Below are 15,115 nucleotides of genomic sequence, written 5' to 3'. Positions count from 1 at the left end.
ATAGAAAGATTTTATAATGTTTTGATTTTCACTGGTTTCCAATTTCATACTTTGCATGAGTGTAAGCAACAGAAACTGTTCATTGTCAGTATATTTGCACTCAATATACTACACTGTTTCTGTATTTTAAATTTTTACACTTTCTACTTTAGTATTCCTGGCTCAAACAAAAACTGTACTTACTGACTATAAAATAGAAAAAAAGGGAATATAATTTGATAGATTAGGTTTTGTCAAAGTAATGTTTTACCTACATTTTGAATCAACTTTAATATAACAGGCTCTTTAGAGTCTACATTTTCCACAGCAGTTATGTAATAAATAATCCTTATGGAGCCTAGCAGAAAAAGAAAATTAAAATAAATTGACATCTTGCTTCAGAGATCACTTATCAAAATCTTTGTACTTATTTTCATCAAAAGTGATAAAACTAGCAGGTACCCGTATGATTCACAGAGATGACACCATCAGTAAAACCAGTTAAAATGTAAGTCTTCCAATATTTGATTTTTGTATCCTCAAATCTAAGACAATACACAATGACAAATGCATGAATGATAAACTTAATGTATAAACAAAACACAACTGACTTTCCCTGTATAGATTTGTGCTCGTAACAAAAACATGTAACATTATTCTGTCATATCTGAGGACTAGTATTGTTACCTTCTTAAGCCTTACTTAGCAGTATAATCTACATCAGAGAAATTCTAAATATGTAACAATTAAAGTGTGATTACAGAGTATTACCTCAGTAGACACTGATAACTAGTACAAAATATGTCTTGCATCACCTGGGGCTTTATGTAAAACAGTATTTGCAGAATATTATATCTCCAAATTAAATTAAATCAGTGTAAGGTCTGTATATGAGAGAAATGCACTTGCTCTTCTTACATCACTACAGCCTTACTAACATTGCTTTATAAAAAAAAGAACAGATATGGGCTTGCCAAATACATCATGTCTTGTTTTGCAAAACATTTCTTTGTTGACTATCCATGATAGTACTGCTATTCTGAAGTAGCAGTATATTATCCTGAAACAAAACAACTGTGCAGACTCCATGTCTCACCAGTATATACCACATTCTGTCTACCTTCTACACATGTCAATATATAACAAGATTTCCTTGGAAAAGCAAGTGAAGTAAATCTAAATCTCTAAGACCAATAGGTGCTCCCAGGATCAAATACAGACTTTCACTGATTTGAATGATAAGCAAGGAGGATATTTTGGGAAAATCCACCAGCAGCAGTCAAAGTTCTCTATCTTCCTCTGTTGCTATCTTCGTACCCATGTGGCTCTGGATCCTTAGCATGTGCGTGTACCCTGATGCCAGGCTTTAAACCTAACACTGGCCTGCATTGTTGGCAACCTGTCCTCCTTTTTAAAGTCCCATTTCTCATCCTCTATTGGGTTGAATTTAACTTTAACAACTATGCAACTTATTTCCTTTTTATTATCTACTTTTAACCAGCATCCACCTCTAGAAGTAGACAGAGTAGAACTTAAAATTGCAAAAGTTGTAGTATGTGAAGTAACAAATGGAACTGAGCATACTTGTAGGGGAAAAAGGCATGGTCCTTATAAATAGAAGGTATGAGACTACATACTATTTATTGTGTTCAGTGAATAATATTACTTCTTACCACTCTTTTCAGTTGATAACTTCATAGGCTGAAATTTAAATGCAGGCTGTGAATTGTTCCACAAAGCCTAAACCAAATAAGGTTCAACAGAATTGAGAACTAAATAAGGTTTGTTTTATTTATTAAAAAAAGCAAATAAGTCCTCAGGGATATCATCTTAGCAGATAATTATTCCAATATAAGAACACTAAAGTACTATTAATGTCATATAAGGGTTTGGGTGTCATCTTTTTAAACAAATGAAGGATAATAGTAGAAACATTCAAGCTTGAAAGATCAAAACGTTCTCTTTCTAATTTTTTTGTAATCAGAGGAAGAAAATCTTGACAGAATTTTCTTATTCTTTTAAAACAAATAACCTGCATTGTTCTATAAAATATTTACAAGAATGTTTTTATTTGTTACTGCTGTTGTAGTGGTGGTTTAACCCCAGATGGCAACTAAGTACCATGCAGCCAACTGCTCACACACACATACACTTGGTGGGATACGGAAGAGGATAAGAAAGAAGCTAAAACCCCCAGGATGAGGTAAGAACAGTTTAAGAATTGAAATAAAATAAAATAATAAATAAAAACCTAATAAAAATAAAATAATAAAACAAAATAAAATAAAAATAATACAATTGTAATGAAAAGGGAGACAACAAAAGCTAGAAATAAAACCAGAAACCCTCCAAGTGATGCGCTATACCATTGCTCACTGCTGAGTGATGCCCAGCCCATTCGTCAGCAGTGATTGGCTCCTCCTGGACAACTCTCCTGAGTTTATATACTGGGAATGATGTTCTATAGTACGGAATATCCCTTTGGCCAGTTTGGGTCAGCTGTCCTGGCCATGCTCCCTCCCAGGTGCTTGTGAACCTGCTTGCTGGTAGAGCATGGGAAACTGGAAAGTCCTTGACTTAGGGTGCAACAACTAAACCATCAGTGTGCTAACAACATTATTCTAGTACTAAATCCAAAACACTGCATGCTCCAGCTACTAGGAAGAGAATTAACTCTGTTCCAGTCCAAATCAGGCAGCTGTTTTATTTTCGTTACATTTCATAAAACATTTTCAATAATAAGTCAGCTACTAGAAGCTACAACTACGCTTACTAAAAGTTTTCTCTCATCTGAGAGTCAACATAAAATGACAACCACCAAAATTATTAAAGAGAGTACTTATTCTGTCCCATCATATCAGTATGGAGCCCTGAATAAAGGCCAGAACAAGCCTTTTAAAGAAAACACAAGAAGAAAACCTGAGAGGTAACACCTTCCTTTGGAAGCTGAGGTAATAGAATACAATCAAGGATTGTACCATGACACAGGGAGCTATGTAAACAGCAATCTAATTCACACTGCCTCAGACTCTTGTATATTCCTCTTTGCCCAGGTCATGGAATGTCTCAGATGGTACAGTTGAAAAATAATTTTTATAACCACTGTGCATGATGCGAATTCTTGTGTTATTGAGCCATTGTACTGGGTTGAAACATAGTTGATTATATTTGCCTTTTTTTGTCAGCAAGGGAAAACAAAAACCCCTAACTTTTTTCTTAGCTACCACTAGCAGATTATCAAATTACAGTTTTCAATAACTAATTGATTAAATATATCCGAATGTGCCATAGGAATTACAATTTTTAAATTCTTTCTCCCTTTTATTAACAAAAATGAAAAACGGAACTAGCAACATACCTCTTTTTTCTCTGTGAACTTCTTCCAAAAGTTTTTCTTGGTTTTTTATCTGCTTAAAGAGAGACTGATGTTCAGTCTCCTTCATCTGTGTAAAGTGCTGGAGTTGTTCTCGGCTTTGCAGTAAGTAGCATCGCAGCTTTTTTTCCTTACTTTCTCTCTCCTTTACCTCCTCACACAGCCACTGAAGCTTAGTCTACATTAAAAAAATGGGACAATAGAAAGTAAAGAATTCTAATGAAAATAAGAGAACACAACTGTTCACTGATCAAATTATCTTTGGAGTCAAAGATTAGTAATTTTTACCTATTACTGAATAATAATAACAATAGAAGGGGACGTTCAGAGATATTAAGAGAACATACGTTGACCTTCAATAGTCTCAAATGACATATTTTGGTTAATAATTGTATGTGAAAAACCAAACTGATTTTCTTTTATATGATTTTATTTCTTTTTAAATCAGAAGCACAAGTTTCCTAGTGTACGTATGGAAATTCTGGTTGAACTAGTGCACCAAGAGATACTTCTTCCTTTCAGAATACCTTTCTCTCTCTATTTCATGTTGACAGAATTTAAAGCATTTATCTATTCTAAAAAAGTGACATCAATCCTTTCTGGTCAGCAGAACTTAATATTTAAGGTTCACATAGAGGAGAAAAATAAGAGCTCATCGATAAAGTCATGATCAATATAGTAAATCTAGAAGTGGTCAAAGGGAATACTTTTACGCTGCCTATTTAAAACCAAAAGAAAATAAAAGTGGAATTTTAAGTAGTCATTCATTCTAGACTTCCCTCTAGCAGCTAAAGGAACTTAGGTGAGAATCATACACAAATGATTTTAGGTGCTCTTTGAAAGTTCTTTTTAATAATATGTCTGTCACTTTTTCAAATGAAGAAAATACTTCTGCATAACCTTTCTCCTTCAAATCTAATTTTATCTCTTCTATCTAGTGGTAGTCTTTCTTGGTCTACAAGTCTGACACAATAACCTTAAATTCTCTTACATGTAAACATTTACAATTTTTTTTCCTTAGGTCAATTCTCCTGTGGCTTTGACCTTTTTATATGAAGCAAAAAAAAAAAAAAGTTGAAGCTGTCTTCCACAGTTTCTTGTGATCTCCTCTGATCATGAGAAACTTATTTCTTTTAAAAGATATTGGATAAGAAATGTGTTTATGTGTGTGAGTTGAGGGAGCTGGAGGAAAGCTGCAAAATGAAAGGCAAGATTTATGAGTTACCAGTCATCACCTTGAAGATGTTTTCAAGTATGTTTGCACACACATTAGAGGATTCAAAAGATTCAAACAAAGAGGAAAGGAAAATAGTTCATTTCCCAAGAATCCAATCTAATATCTTTTAGATTTAATTAATAACAGGCTTATTTTAAATAATTTCTTGCCTTGTGATAATGCTGCAAGAGAAACTTAACTTGACAACTACATTCTCATGCTTTCATTGTCTGAAAACAATTTAAACAGATCTAAAGGCTATCACTGCAGTTACTTCAATGCATTTTTTTGTGAAAACAACATTGTTATTTATTTTGCTATAGAGGCAGCTATTTCTTGTTGAAAAATTTGGAAAATTATTCCATCAGTTGAAATAACAGCCTGGGAATATCAGAATTATTGCCAAAAGAATGTTTTTGTATTTTTCCTTTTACCCTTTAAGTGCTTTTTCAAACACACTTTCAACTGATTCAGACCCATCCATCACAGACTCATCCACTCACTCAATTGTTAGGGTTGAAAAGAACATTAAAGATCATCTAGTTCCAATCCCCTGACATGTGCAGGGACACCTCCCACTGCTTCAGGCTGCACAACTGTTGGATATTAGCTTATTCAATAAAATTTCAGGAGGTTTGACTATTACCTTTGTTTCTGCTAACCAGCGATGAGGATCATTCAGAACTGTTGGTGAAAGTGATATTGCCTATGGAAAAGAATGAGAGAAAGAAATAGACATAAAAATGGGAATGAGACACAGAAAGGAGAAAGTGTTTTCTGCTTACTGGAAATTAATCAAACAAATCATTTTTTCTCAGGGAAGATTAAGCCTAGTATTTAACTTCTCTTAATACAAGTATTTATCCATCAAATTCCTCATTGCTCATCTCAGTTGCAGTGGCAACTTCTTGAAGCAAAGAACTTGTATGAAACCTTTTAGAAACCTTGCCAATATCTAAAGTATTGGGCAGAGGAAAATACAGTAAAGGAAGCTTCTTACCTTCTTTAAAAAAAAAAAAATCATACCAGGCACCACAAAACTGTTTAACATTTATTTTCACATTAGCTGTCTAGTCAAAAATTCAGATTCAAAACTGGTTTAACTTTGTCAGTGGTCAAAACTTAAAGGGGATAAATAAGAAAAATTGTATCAACAGAGATCTGCAAAGCTTTATCCAGAAGCCAAAGACTCAGCAGGAGGTGGGAAGCAAGTCCAAGAAGGTATGGTTCAATGATCGAGAATGTGGCAACTATAGCAGGTAAAGATTTAATAAAAAAAAAAAACAAAACAAAAAAACCCCAACACTTATATGTAAGGATACAGAGCAGAAAGCTTGTTTATCAAATACATTTTCTTAGAATTGTCATCTGTTTTTGTGGTGCAACATCCCAGTTCCATAGGTAAGCGGAGAAATGGTGTCAATGGTGAAAAATTCCTACTTGAAAAGCAGCCCAGCCCAATCAAGTGACCAGCAACTACAAAGTATCCTCTGTTTAAACACCAAAATAGAAAAAGATGTAATCGAGTTTACTCTGGAAAAAGCCACCAAGTCAAGCATTTGTGAATGTCCAAAATGCTACTGAGTGTGATGACAAGCTGAGTCAGACTGTTTTCTTTACTCTCAGCAATGTACAATGTTGATTTAAGAGGATTAGTCTTGTAGAATCACGTGCAGGGAGGAAGAGTGGTTTCTGTACCTGGGGAGCAAACCAGAATGGTCAGGAGAAAAGCTAGAGGGAGACAGGGGTTCAGAAGAAGTAATAAAATAGCAAAGAAAAAATTACAGCAAGCTACCAGTTTCCTGAAAATCTGAGTCAGAGTTTTCTGGATACAAGGACCTGCTCCCCAGAAGAGGAGATTATAAATTCTTTTCATTTCCACCATTTACTTCTCTACTTAAAAAACAAAGCATCTAAATGAATTTTAACAACACTTTTCTTTCATTTTCCCCCAACTTTAAATGCATTTTAGGTCTTCCTTAGGGACTTCCCAACTCTAGGAACATGGCCTAGGAAAACCTGCCTCAAAACTCTGGCTGATGTAAGGTCCTCTCACAAAAGCAAAAGCAGAACTATTAAAAAAAAATTGCAAAAGAAAGCAGCACTGGTAATATATGAACAGATCTTCCTAGAATCCCATTCTAATACCTAGCAACGTCTCTCCGAACCACCTAAATATCCATAATTCCATTGTCCATAAATTATCTATACAGTTAAGTGATAGGTGACAACAATGAATACAAGTTCTACTACAAATTTCATTAAGAAAATAACAAAGCCTGCAGCCTACTTAAAACTTAGAATTACTTTGAATTTTTCCACAGAGTCCCGAGAAAAAACTTCACAAGCAGAATCAATTTCACTTCCTATCATGGAGAGAATGGATTGCTGTTCCATTTCTAAGTGACGCAGCTGATCCTTAAACTGCAGTCTGGCCTCACTCATCTTTCTCAAATGATCTTCCTCATTGCTGATCTGTTTTTCCTGGAGTGAAAGAGGAAAAACAAAACAAAGAGAAATTACTGCATTAGTAATATAACATACCTCATTAGCAATATATCTTTCAATCTTATAATCACAATATACTCATTCATGCAAAATTCAATTCCTCGTCATGGAAAAACAATATCTTCTAGTAGCACTCATAAGTTCTTCTCTTGATTCTCACCATTCTCTTGTAAATCAGTTATGAAGAAACTGGTACCAAATCCAAACTCAACAATCAAAAAGTTTATTTTCAAAGTCAAAAATAGACATTCTATTACAAATCTCCTTCTCACAAGCAGAAAGAGAGCCCATAATAAATACTTATTATCTTTTGCCATGAACCAGTTACAAGCATCTAATCTCTATCATCAGAAAAGAGATCCCTAAAGGTAAATTTTATTGGCAGTCAGTGTGCTCTCAAAGGAAAACTACTCAAAGAATATCTCATAGGACAGTGAGTAGCACTAAGGAAAGCATTTTAAGTTATCTAATGTCAGAAAGTTCATTAAATATGTTACATGTGTTTTTAAAATTCAGATTCACTTCTTTTATATCTGTGATAGCGCCACCACGTAAAACTGAAGAAAACTTCTGGCAGATTATACAAAACATTGAATTATGCATTGTAATTAATATTAAAAAAAACCTCATCTTGTGAGAAAAAGTGATATTGAAACACACCTGTCTGCTGCAAAGATCAGGAGGATGTAGTGCAGTGAAGGGCAAACACTTTAACAGGAATATTTTAGTGTATGCAAGTGCACTGAGAATGGTGAGAAGAGCAAGAATAATAACTATGAAACTTTATTAATTGTGGACCTTCACAATGACAAGGTACAACTCTGTAAAGTGTATTTGTTGGAAATCTTCACACACTGCTCTTATGAGACACCAATATGGAGCTAGGTATGTCTAACACACAGGTTCTGTGAATGGGATATATATGGGATCATGGAATCATTTAGGTTGGAAAAGAACTCTAAGATCATTGAATCCACAGCAAATCCTGCACTGCCAAGGCAACCACACCTGAGTACCACATCTACACCTTTTAAATAGGGGATGGTGACTCAACCACTTCCCTGGGAATCCTCTTCCAATGTGTGAATAAATTTTTCGTAATACCCAAACTAAACCTCCCCTGGCATATCTTGAGGCTACTTCCTCTTGTCCTATCACTTGCTACTTGGGAGAAGAGACCAACACCCTCCTTGCTACCTCCTTTCATGAGGTTGTATACATATTTATGCATAGGTGTTACTTCTACTAGCAAAATAGGTGTTTTTAATACAGGTGACCTACAAATGTGAAAACACATACCTGTTAAACAGTCTGATTTTTTTATTTAATTAACACAAAAATACTTGAATTAGTAGTTTTTTCAAACTGACGGAAGATTTTTAAGATGCACAGATTTCAGTATTTCTGTACTATGAAAATGATAGTTGAAATAGCAGTTCTGACCTACATCAGTACTATGAAAGTTATAGGATCATATTATATATGTTTCCAGTGTCAGTATTCTACGTTATCTCATTATTCACTGAACAGAGTCTATCACATGTTAATGCCACTATGCTAGTTTGAGATTTCTCAAGAGGTGATTTACTCCATTCTAACACTCCTTCTGACAATCCACAAAAAAACTACAACAGTAAATATTTTCTTAAGTTAACCAATTAATGTAATCAAGTAGAACTCTCCTTCTGCATTTACCTTCAAATGTTGAGATAATAGGACTGTGTTCTCAAAAGCTTCTCCATTCTTTTTCAGTTTAGAGACAAAAACTTGGTCTAAAAACTGTATCTTCCCAACATTAGGTAAGGTTGGAGCTAGTTCACAACCAGCTAAAGAAGCCTATGTACACTCCAACAAACATATTTCCTGAATAATAGATATTCTAGCACTAAAATGCCAACCTAGAAAAAACATATTTTGAATTTTCATTTGAGGTACTTTTTATTAGTCTGACAAGTTGAGCTTATAAACCACTTCCTATTAGTTTAACAAGCTAAAGAAATGCCACGCTTAAGATTTTTCTATCTCCATGCTTCAAAAAACAAAAATCCTCCACCCCAACATTAGTCAGAATTTCTTTTACTCTGCTTACATTGTACCTACTTCAAATTAGCTCTAAATTATTCATAACTGCACTGCATCTTTAAGAAAAATGTGAAGAAAACAAGAAGTGGTTGGTTAAACAGTTATTAGTTACCTATATTAGATATCAGGCAGGAACAGGATTTATATTTCAAGTCCTAAATAGTATTAGTGAATCTTTGGAGGATACAATTCATAACCCAGCCAAAGCAGTTTTGTCTTCTTTCACTTATACTGAAATTGTGTACTATAGTATGATTGGGTATATTCTTTAATACATACATGTATTTTTTTTAAATTTAAATTTACCATCTATTTCTATAATCCATCACTTATTTTAGGTATTTATCAGCAGAGATACCAAAGGTTAAAACCAGTTAACTTTACCTTTTTCTCCAGTTCTTGTTTTACAGACTCACATTTCCGTTTTAGTTTTATATTTTCTTCTTCATTTTGGGTTAATTCTTCTGTCAGTTTATCACACTCAACTTTTATCTTCTCCAGTTGTCGACACTGAGTCTTGACTATGTTTTTCTCTTCTAAAAGTTCCATCTGATGGTAAAGGGAAAACAGATTACAAAGTCATTCTATGGGTTTTTTTAAAACATACCCATACTCTAAAGCTTTAAATCAGTGGAAGACTATTACTGAATGATAACTCAATTTAATTTTTTACATTTAAGTTATATTAAGTGCAATCACTTATCTGAACATGGAAAACATGTATCATAGAGTTGTAGAACCATATAGTGTCATAAAAGCAGTAAACAGAAGTCTCAGATTCTGCATTTCAAGTCTGCTACACTCATCAGCTTACACCACTTTGAGAAGCCTAGTATTTACGCAACTTTTCCATTACTGAAGTAATTTGGAATCAGAAAGTCTAAAACTATCATTTTATTTCAAGAACTAATACTGAATTTATATCTGCAAGGAAACAACTGCAAAGATATAGTATTTTTAATTTCTAAAATTGTGTCGGTTTAATGCTATTATTGTGCAGGTTTAACACTGTTCATGAAAACACTGCAGAGAAAAATGAAGAAAACATTTAAGGGCCTTGAAAGCCCTAAGAGTGAGTGAATAAAGTATATTTGTTTCCAGTGTAAAAGATAACTGACTGAAAATGACAGGTTTGAGAAATTCTCTAGAATATCTAGAAAATAAATAAATAAATAAATAAATAAATTAAAAAACCCCCAAAACAACAAAAAACCCCAACCACAAAACAAAGAAGCAAATTAACATGCATATTACTCAAAACCGGTTTCATATTAGATAAGTTATGGAATGCAGTTACACACAAATAAACCTGCAAAGTAAATTCCTTTCTGAGGAAAAGCAAAAATTCTATTTCCCAATTACACTATAAATATAACTCCTCTGAGGAAGAAGGGTAAGGAGAGAGGTTTTATGAGTTAATTTAGATGCTGAAGCTAACAGAGTACATACAAAAACTCTTCCGAAGGAAAATTTGAGAAAGAACTTTGGCATCCAAGGTCTACAAAGACTTATGACCACAAAGACAAGCCTGCACTGCCCAAAACATTTTCTGTGAATATGCTTAAAAAATCAACTTTTCAGTTCCTACCAAAGGTAATTGCATTATAATGTCTATGCAGATGGAGACAATATAAGAACAAAATACCTCACTTGTATTACCTTTGAGACACAATGGATAAAGTTAAATTTTATTAATTTTCAGTATGGACAAGGCAGATGTGACTATAATTTAATTGATCTTTATTGAATCCAATTTCCACACCTGACAATCTTCAGGAAAATAAGAATTACACACATAGAAAATGTATAGAAAACAATTGAAAAAGAAATACATGTACAGATTTTTATACGTATAGATACACATCTCTATATAACCTTAAAGATTAATACTTCAGATACGTCAACACTGTCAGGCATAAGGACATTTTGCATGCTATCATTCTAAGAAAACAAGGGTATTTTTAAAGCATATGTTGTAAAATTAGGGGATAGATTCAGAGCTTCTGAGCACATAGCCAAACGGAGACCACTAAGCAAACAACTTTCCTATGCCTAGTGTACCTATCATTTTAAATAATAAATAAGACATCATAGGGGCATTGGTTGAGAATCATTTAGGATGTTCTAGCAGAAGCTGAATTAAAAGCTAAAGTACCAGAACCTCAGTAATGAAACAGTAAGATCCTTCTTAACACTGACATCTCATACAAACTTTTATTTTCTTCTCCAGTTCTATTGCATCATACGTTATTCTTATGGTACCTTCCCTACTACCCCAAAAATACTTAACTACCTAATAATTTTTCAATCCAGTGCAGCACTACAGAGAACCAAGCAAAAGTGAGGCAGAAACTACCATACAGAGGAGGCAAGAACTGCAAGAATCGAAAGTCATCTCTTTTTACAACCTATGCAGCAGTTAGTCCTCTAAACACAGGGCTCCATACTTTGATTTCCTGCAAGTAATTAATAAATGCATCCTCTTTTAAGTTTAAGGCTTTGAGTCCTACAAATATTTTAAATTTCCATTTACTCCTCAAGTGTCTCCCAAATGACCTTTTTTTTTAAAGCTTTAACTATCTTTGGATAGGATAATGTACGTTCCTTTTCAAAAACAGTTACAAAGGTTGGATGAGGCTGAGGCATAAGGGCAAGATTATTACTGTAAATGACAATTGGTTGCTGGGTACAAAAACCTACACCAGCCTCAAAAAAACCCCAGGATAATAAGTTAAACCTTTTCTGCTGGATTTCCCTAAACTCTACCCTAACCCCACAATATTTAAATACAAAGAAAAAAAGATAAAATGCATTTAAATTTACCTTACTTTGGAAGAAAAGTATGTCCATAAAATTGGAATCCAATTGCCATGTAATGATGAGTTCAGACAAAAAGTAACAAAATCACCTGCAGGATGATATGTTCTCATCAGATCTTCCTACAGATGGATATAATGTTCTTTTTTGTTTTGTTTACAATCTTGATTCTCTCAATCAAGAGAATCTTGTGCATTATCATTTTGTATACTTCAAAAAAAGTTGCCTACTCTAATATCTTAGAAAATTCATCTCCCTCAAACCCTCTGCTCTTAAAAAAATGTATGTAGATTTAGGATTCTGGGAAAGTCATGGCACTGTAAATGAAATAAGGAAGTTATTTTTTTTCATATTCTTTTTAGGTTCAACAATCAGTAAAATATCAAGGTCCTTACTGTAAGATTTGCCATTTCATAGAAGAACACAGTCACAATCAACCAATTTTTTTTCTAGCACCCAAAATACACTTTCCTTCTCTTTCCTGTCAAATGTATGCTCTTAATTTCAGAGTCACTATCAAAGACAAAACACATATTTCAACAGATCATTTAAATAATGCTATACACATGAAAAACTAAGTCCTCTGTGTTAAACACTGCTGTCAAAATATTTGGTTTTAATGATCCTTCCACTAACAATCATCTAGTTTTCTTTTTATTGCTATCTTCATTAAATGGTTTCTGTGGTACCAGCTGCTTAAGAATTACTGTCAATTCTTATATCCATAAATGGTATATAATATCTTATATCTTTAATGGTATATTAAATAACTAAATATCCTTTCTATGTTATGTCAATTCATAACTGCAACATATGTAGGAAAGATGCATTTTTAATAAGTATATTTGTGATAATATAAAGGAAAAAGATGCTTGCATTACTTATGATGAAGTAGATCATGAATTACTTAAGCTTTGATTAAGGATTTTATAGCTTTTTTATGGTTAAATTGATAGAATTTTGACATGAGCAAATTTGTAATTTAATGGGACTAAGGTGAAAACTATATATATACAGTGCTTCAGAAGTCACTCGTAACATGTTGGTAATTTACAACTTACGTGGAAAACCAACACCTCCATTAAAATAACTATAAAATTTAATATTATTATTATAAACATCTACATATATATTTAACCATGTAATCAAAATTGTTTCAATAGAAGTGCAATGTAAACTTACACAGCTGTTGACAGTTAACTGTGCAGTTTAGAGCACTTCAACTTAACTTTTCAATTTTATTCGGAGCACTTAAAGCCACTAAAATGCTTGTTTTCTTTCCAAAGTAATAGCTTTATATCAGAAGCAAATGATACAAACTAAAGACATTAATTTGCTTCTTCATTAATAAAATGCTATATTTCATCATTTACTATATAAACACTTCTCTGAGAAATTCTACAGATATGGGTAATTCTAAAACTTTTTGAAATAGAAACAATTCTCAAAATTAAACTTAACCAGAGTTACACATCATTACTATTCACATTCTGAAAGTATTTCCAGATACAATGACAGTACTTCTGCATTATGCAATTTAAACATCATAGAATCATAGAATGGTTTGGGTTGGAAGGGACATTAACAATCGTCTCCTTCCAACTCCCCTGCCATGGGCAGGGACATCTTCCACCAGACCATGTTGCTCAGAGCCCCATCAAACCTGGTCTTGAACACTTCCAGAGATAGGGCATCCACAATTTCTCTGGGCTACCTGTTCCAGTGCCTTGCCACACTCATAGTAAAGAATTTTTTCCTAATATCTACTGCCTTTCAGTTTGAAGCCATTTCCCCTTGTCCTTTCACTATATGCCCTTGTAAAAAGTCTCTCTCCATCTTTCTTGTAGGTTCCTTTCAGATACTGGAAGGAGGGCATCCCAAAGTCTTCTCTTTCCTAGGCCCAATTCTCTCAGCCTTCATTACAAGAGAGGTGCTCCATCCCTCTAGCAACTTGGTGACCCTCCTCTGGACTTGTGCCAACAAGTCCTTGTCCTTCCTGTGCTGGGGACCCACATCTGTATGCAGCACTCCAAGTTGGGTCTCACAAGAGCAGAGTAGAGGGGCAGAATCACCTTCCCCGACCTGCTGGCTACATTTCTTTTGATGCAGCACAGGATCCAATTGGCTTTCTGGGCTGCAAGTGCACATTGCTGCGTCATGTCCAGCCTCTCATCCACCAGCATCCCCAAGTCCTTCTCAGCAGGGCCACTCTCGATCTGTTCCTCCCCCAGCCTGTATTGACATGAGAGGCTGCCCTGACCCAGGTGCAGCACCTTGCACTTGGTCTGGTTAAACGTCATGAGGTTCCCATGGGCCCACATCTTGAGCTTGTCCAGGTCCCTCTAGATGGCATCCCATCCTTCAGGTGTGTCAACTGCACCACTCAGCTTGGTGACATCTGCAAATTTGTTTAGGATGTATTTGGTACCTTCACGTATGTCATTAATGAAGATATTTAACAGCACTGGTCCAAATACAGAAAAGACACCACTTGTCACTGATGTCCATTGGGACTCTGAGCCACTGATCGCTGCTCTCTGGATTCAACCAATACCTTACCCACCTAACAGTCCACCCACTAAATCCATCTCTCTCCAATTTAAAGAGAAGGATGTGGCTGTAGGAGGAGAAGACCTTTGGAAGAAATATCAAGGAGGGAGAGCTTAGCACCCATTCAAGGAAACCTTTGCTCCAAGGGAAAAGCTTTTACATGGGAAGGAATTAATTCTCATGCAGGGTGTTATGACGTTCTCATTATCTGTCTGCTGAGAGGTAACTCCCTTGCTACAAGTGATAAAATTCTCATAGACACACCTGGAGGCCCTTGCAGGGTTGCCAGGCAGGCCATAAAGTCCAGGGGAAGAATTCAGCCTGGGCTTTTATTGCGCATGCAAAAGCTGTTATAAAAGCACCAAAATGGGTTTCCACCTTTGCCTTCCAGGCCAGCTGTATTGAAGTGTTCTCAACTGTAAAAATAAATTTTTTTAAAACAGGTGCCTGGGGTTACCTGCACGCATATCAAGCCTTACAGTGGGGGACCATATCAAAGGCTTTACTGAAGTCCAGATAAATGGCATCTACAGCCCTTCCCTTGTGCACTGATGAAGTCACTCCATCATAGAAGGCCACTGGGTTGGTCC

At 34.7% G+C, this 15,115-nt stretch overlaps 1 protein-coding gene across 6 annotated transcripts in view; it reads right to left on the bottom strand.

The window, feature by feature from the left end:
• The window catches only part of CEP128 (centrosomal protein 128), a 174,991-nt gene that overhangs the window by 118,724 nt on the left and 41,152 nt on the right, over positions 1-15,115 (bottom strand). For 5 of the 6 annotated variants that reach the window (XM_027637627.1, XM_027637629.1, XM_027637630.1 and 2 more), the window contains 4 exons: positions 9,543-9,707; positions 6,876-7,052; positions 5,215-5,274; positions 3,338-3,530 (listed from right to left, as the gene is read on the bottom strand). In XM_027637627.1, coding sequence (XP_027493428.1) covers positions 3,338-3,530; positions 5,215-5,274; positions 6,876-7,052; positions 9,543-9,707 — 595 coding nt within the window. Of the gene's footprint in view, positions 1-303; positions 338-441; positions 525-3,337; positions 3,531-5,214; positions 5,275-6,875; positions 7,053-9,542; positions 9,708-15,115 lie in introns of those variants that run through there. The other variant, XM_027637631.1, reaches the window with a different exon arrangement.

Source organism: Corapipo altera, unplaced genomic scaffold (genome assembly GCF_003945725.1).
Source record: "Corapipo altera isolate COAL_440 unplaced genomic scaffold, ASM394572v1 23, whole genome shotgun sequence".
Taxonomy (NCBI): Eukaryota; Metazoa; Chordata; class Aves; order Passeriformes; family Pipridae; genus Corapipo; species Corapipo altera.
Note: the sequence above shows the minus strand (reverse complement) of the source record. Positions and strands in the feature narration are given on the sequence as shown.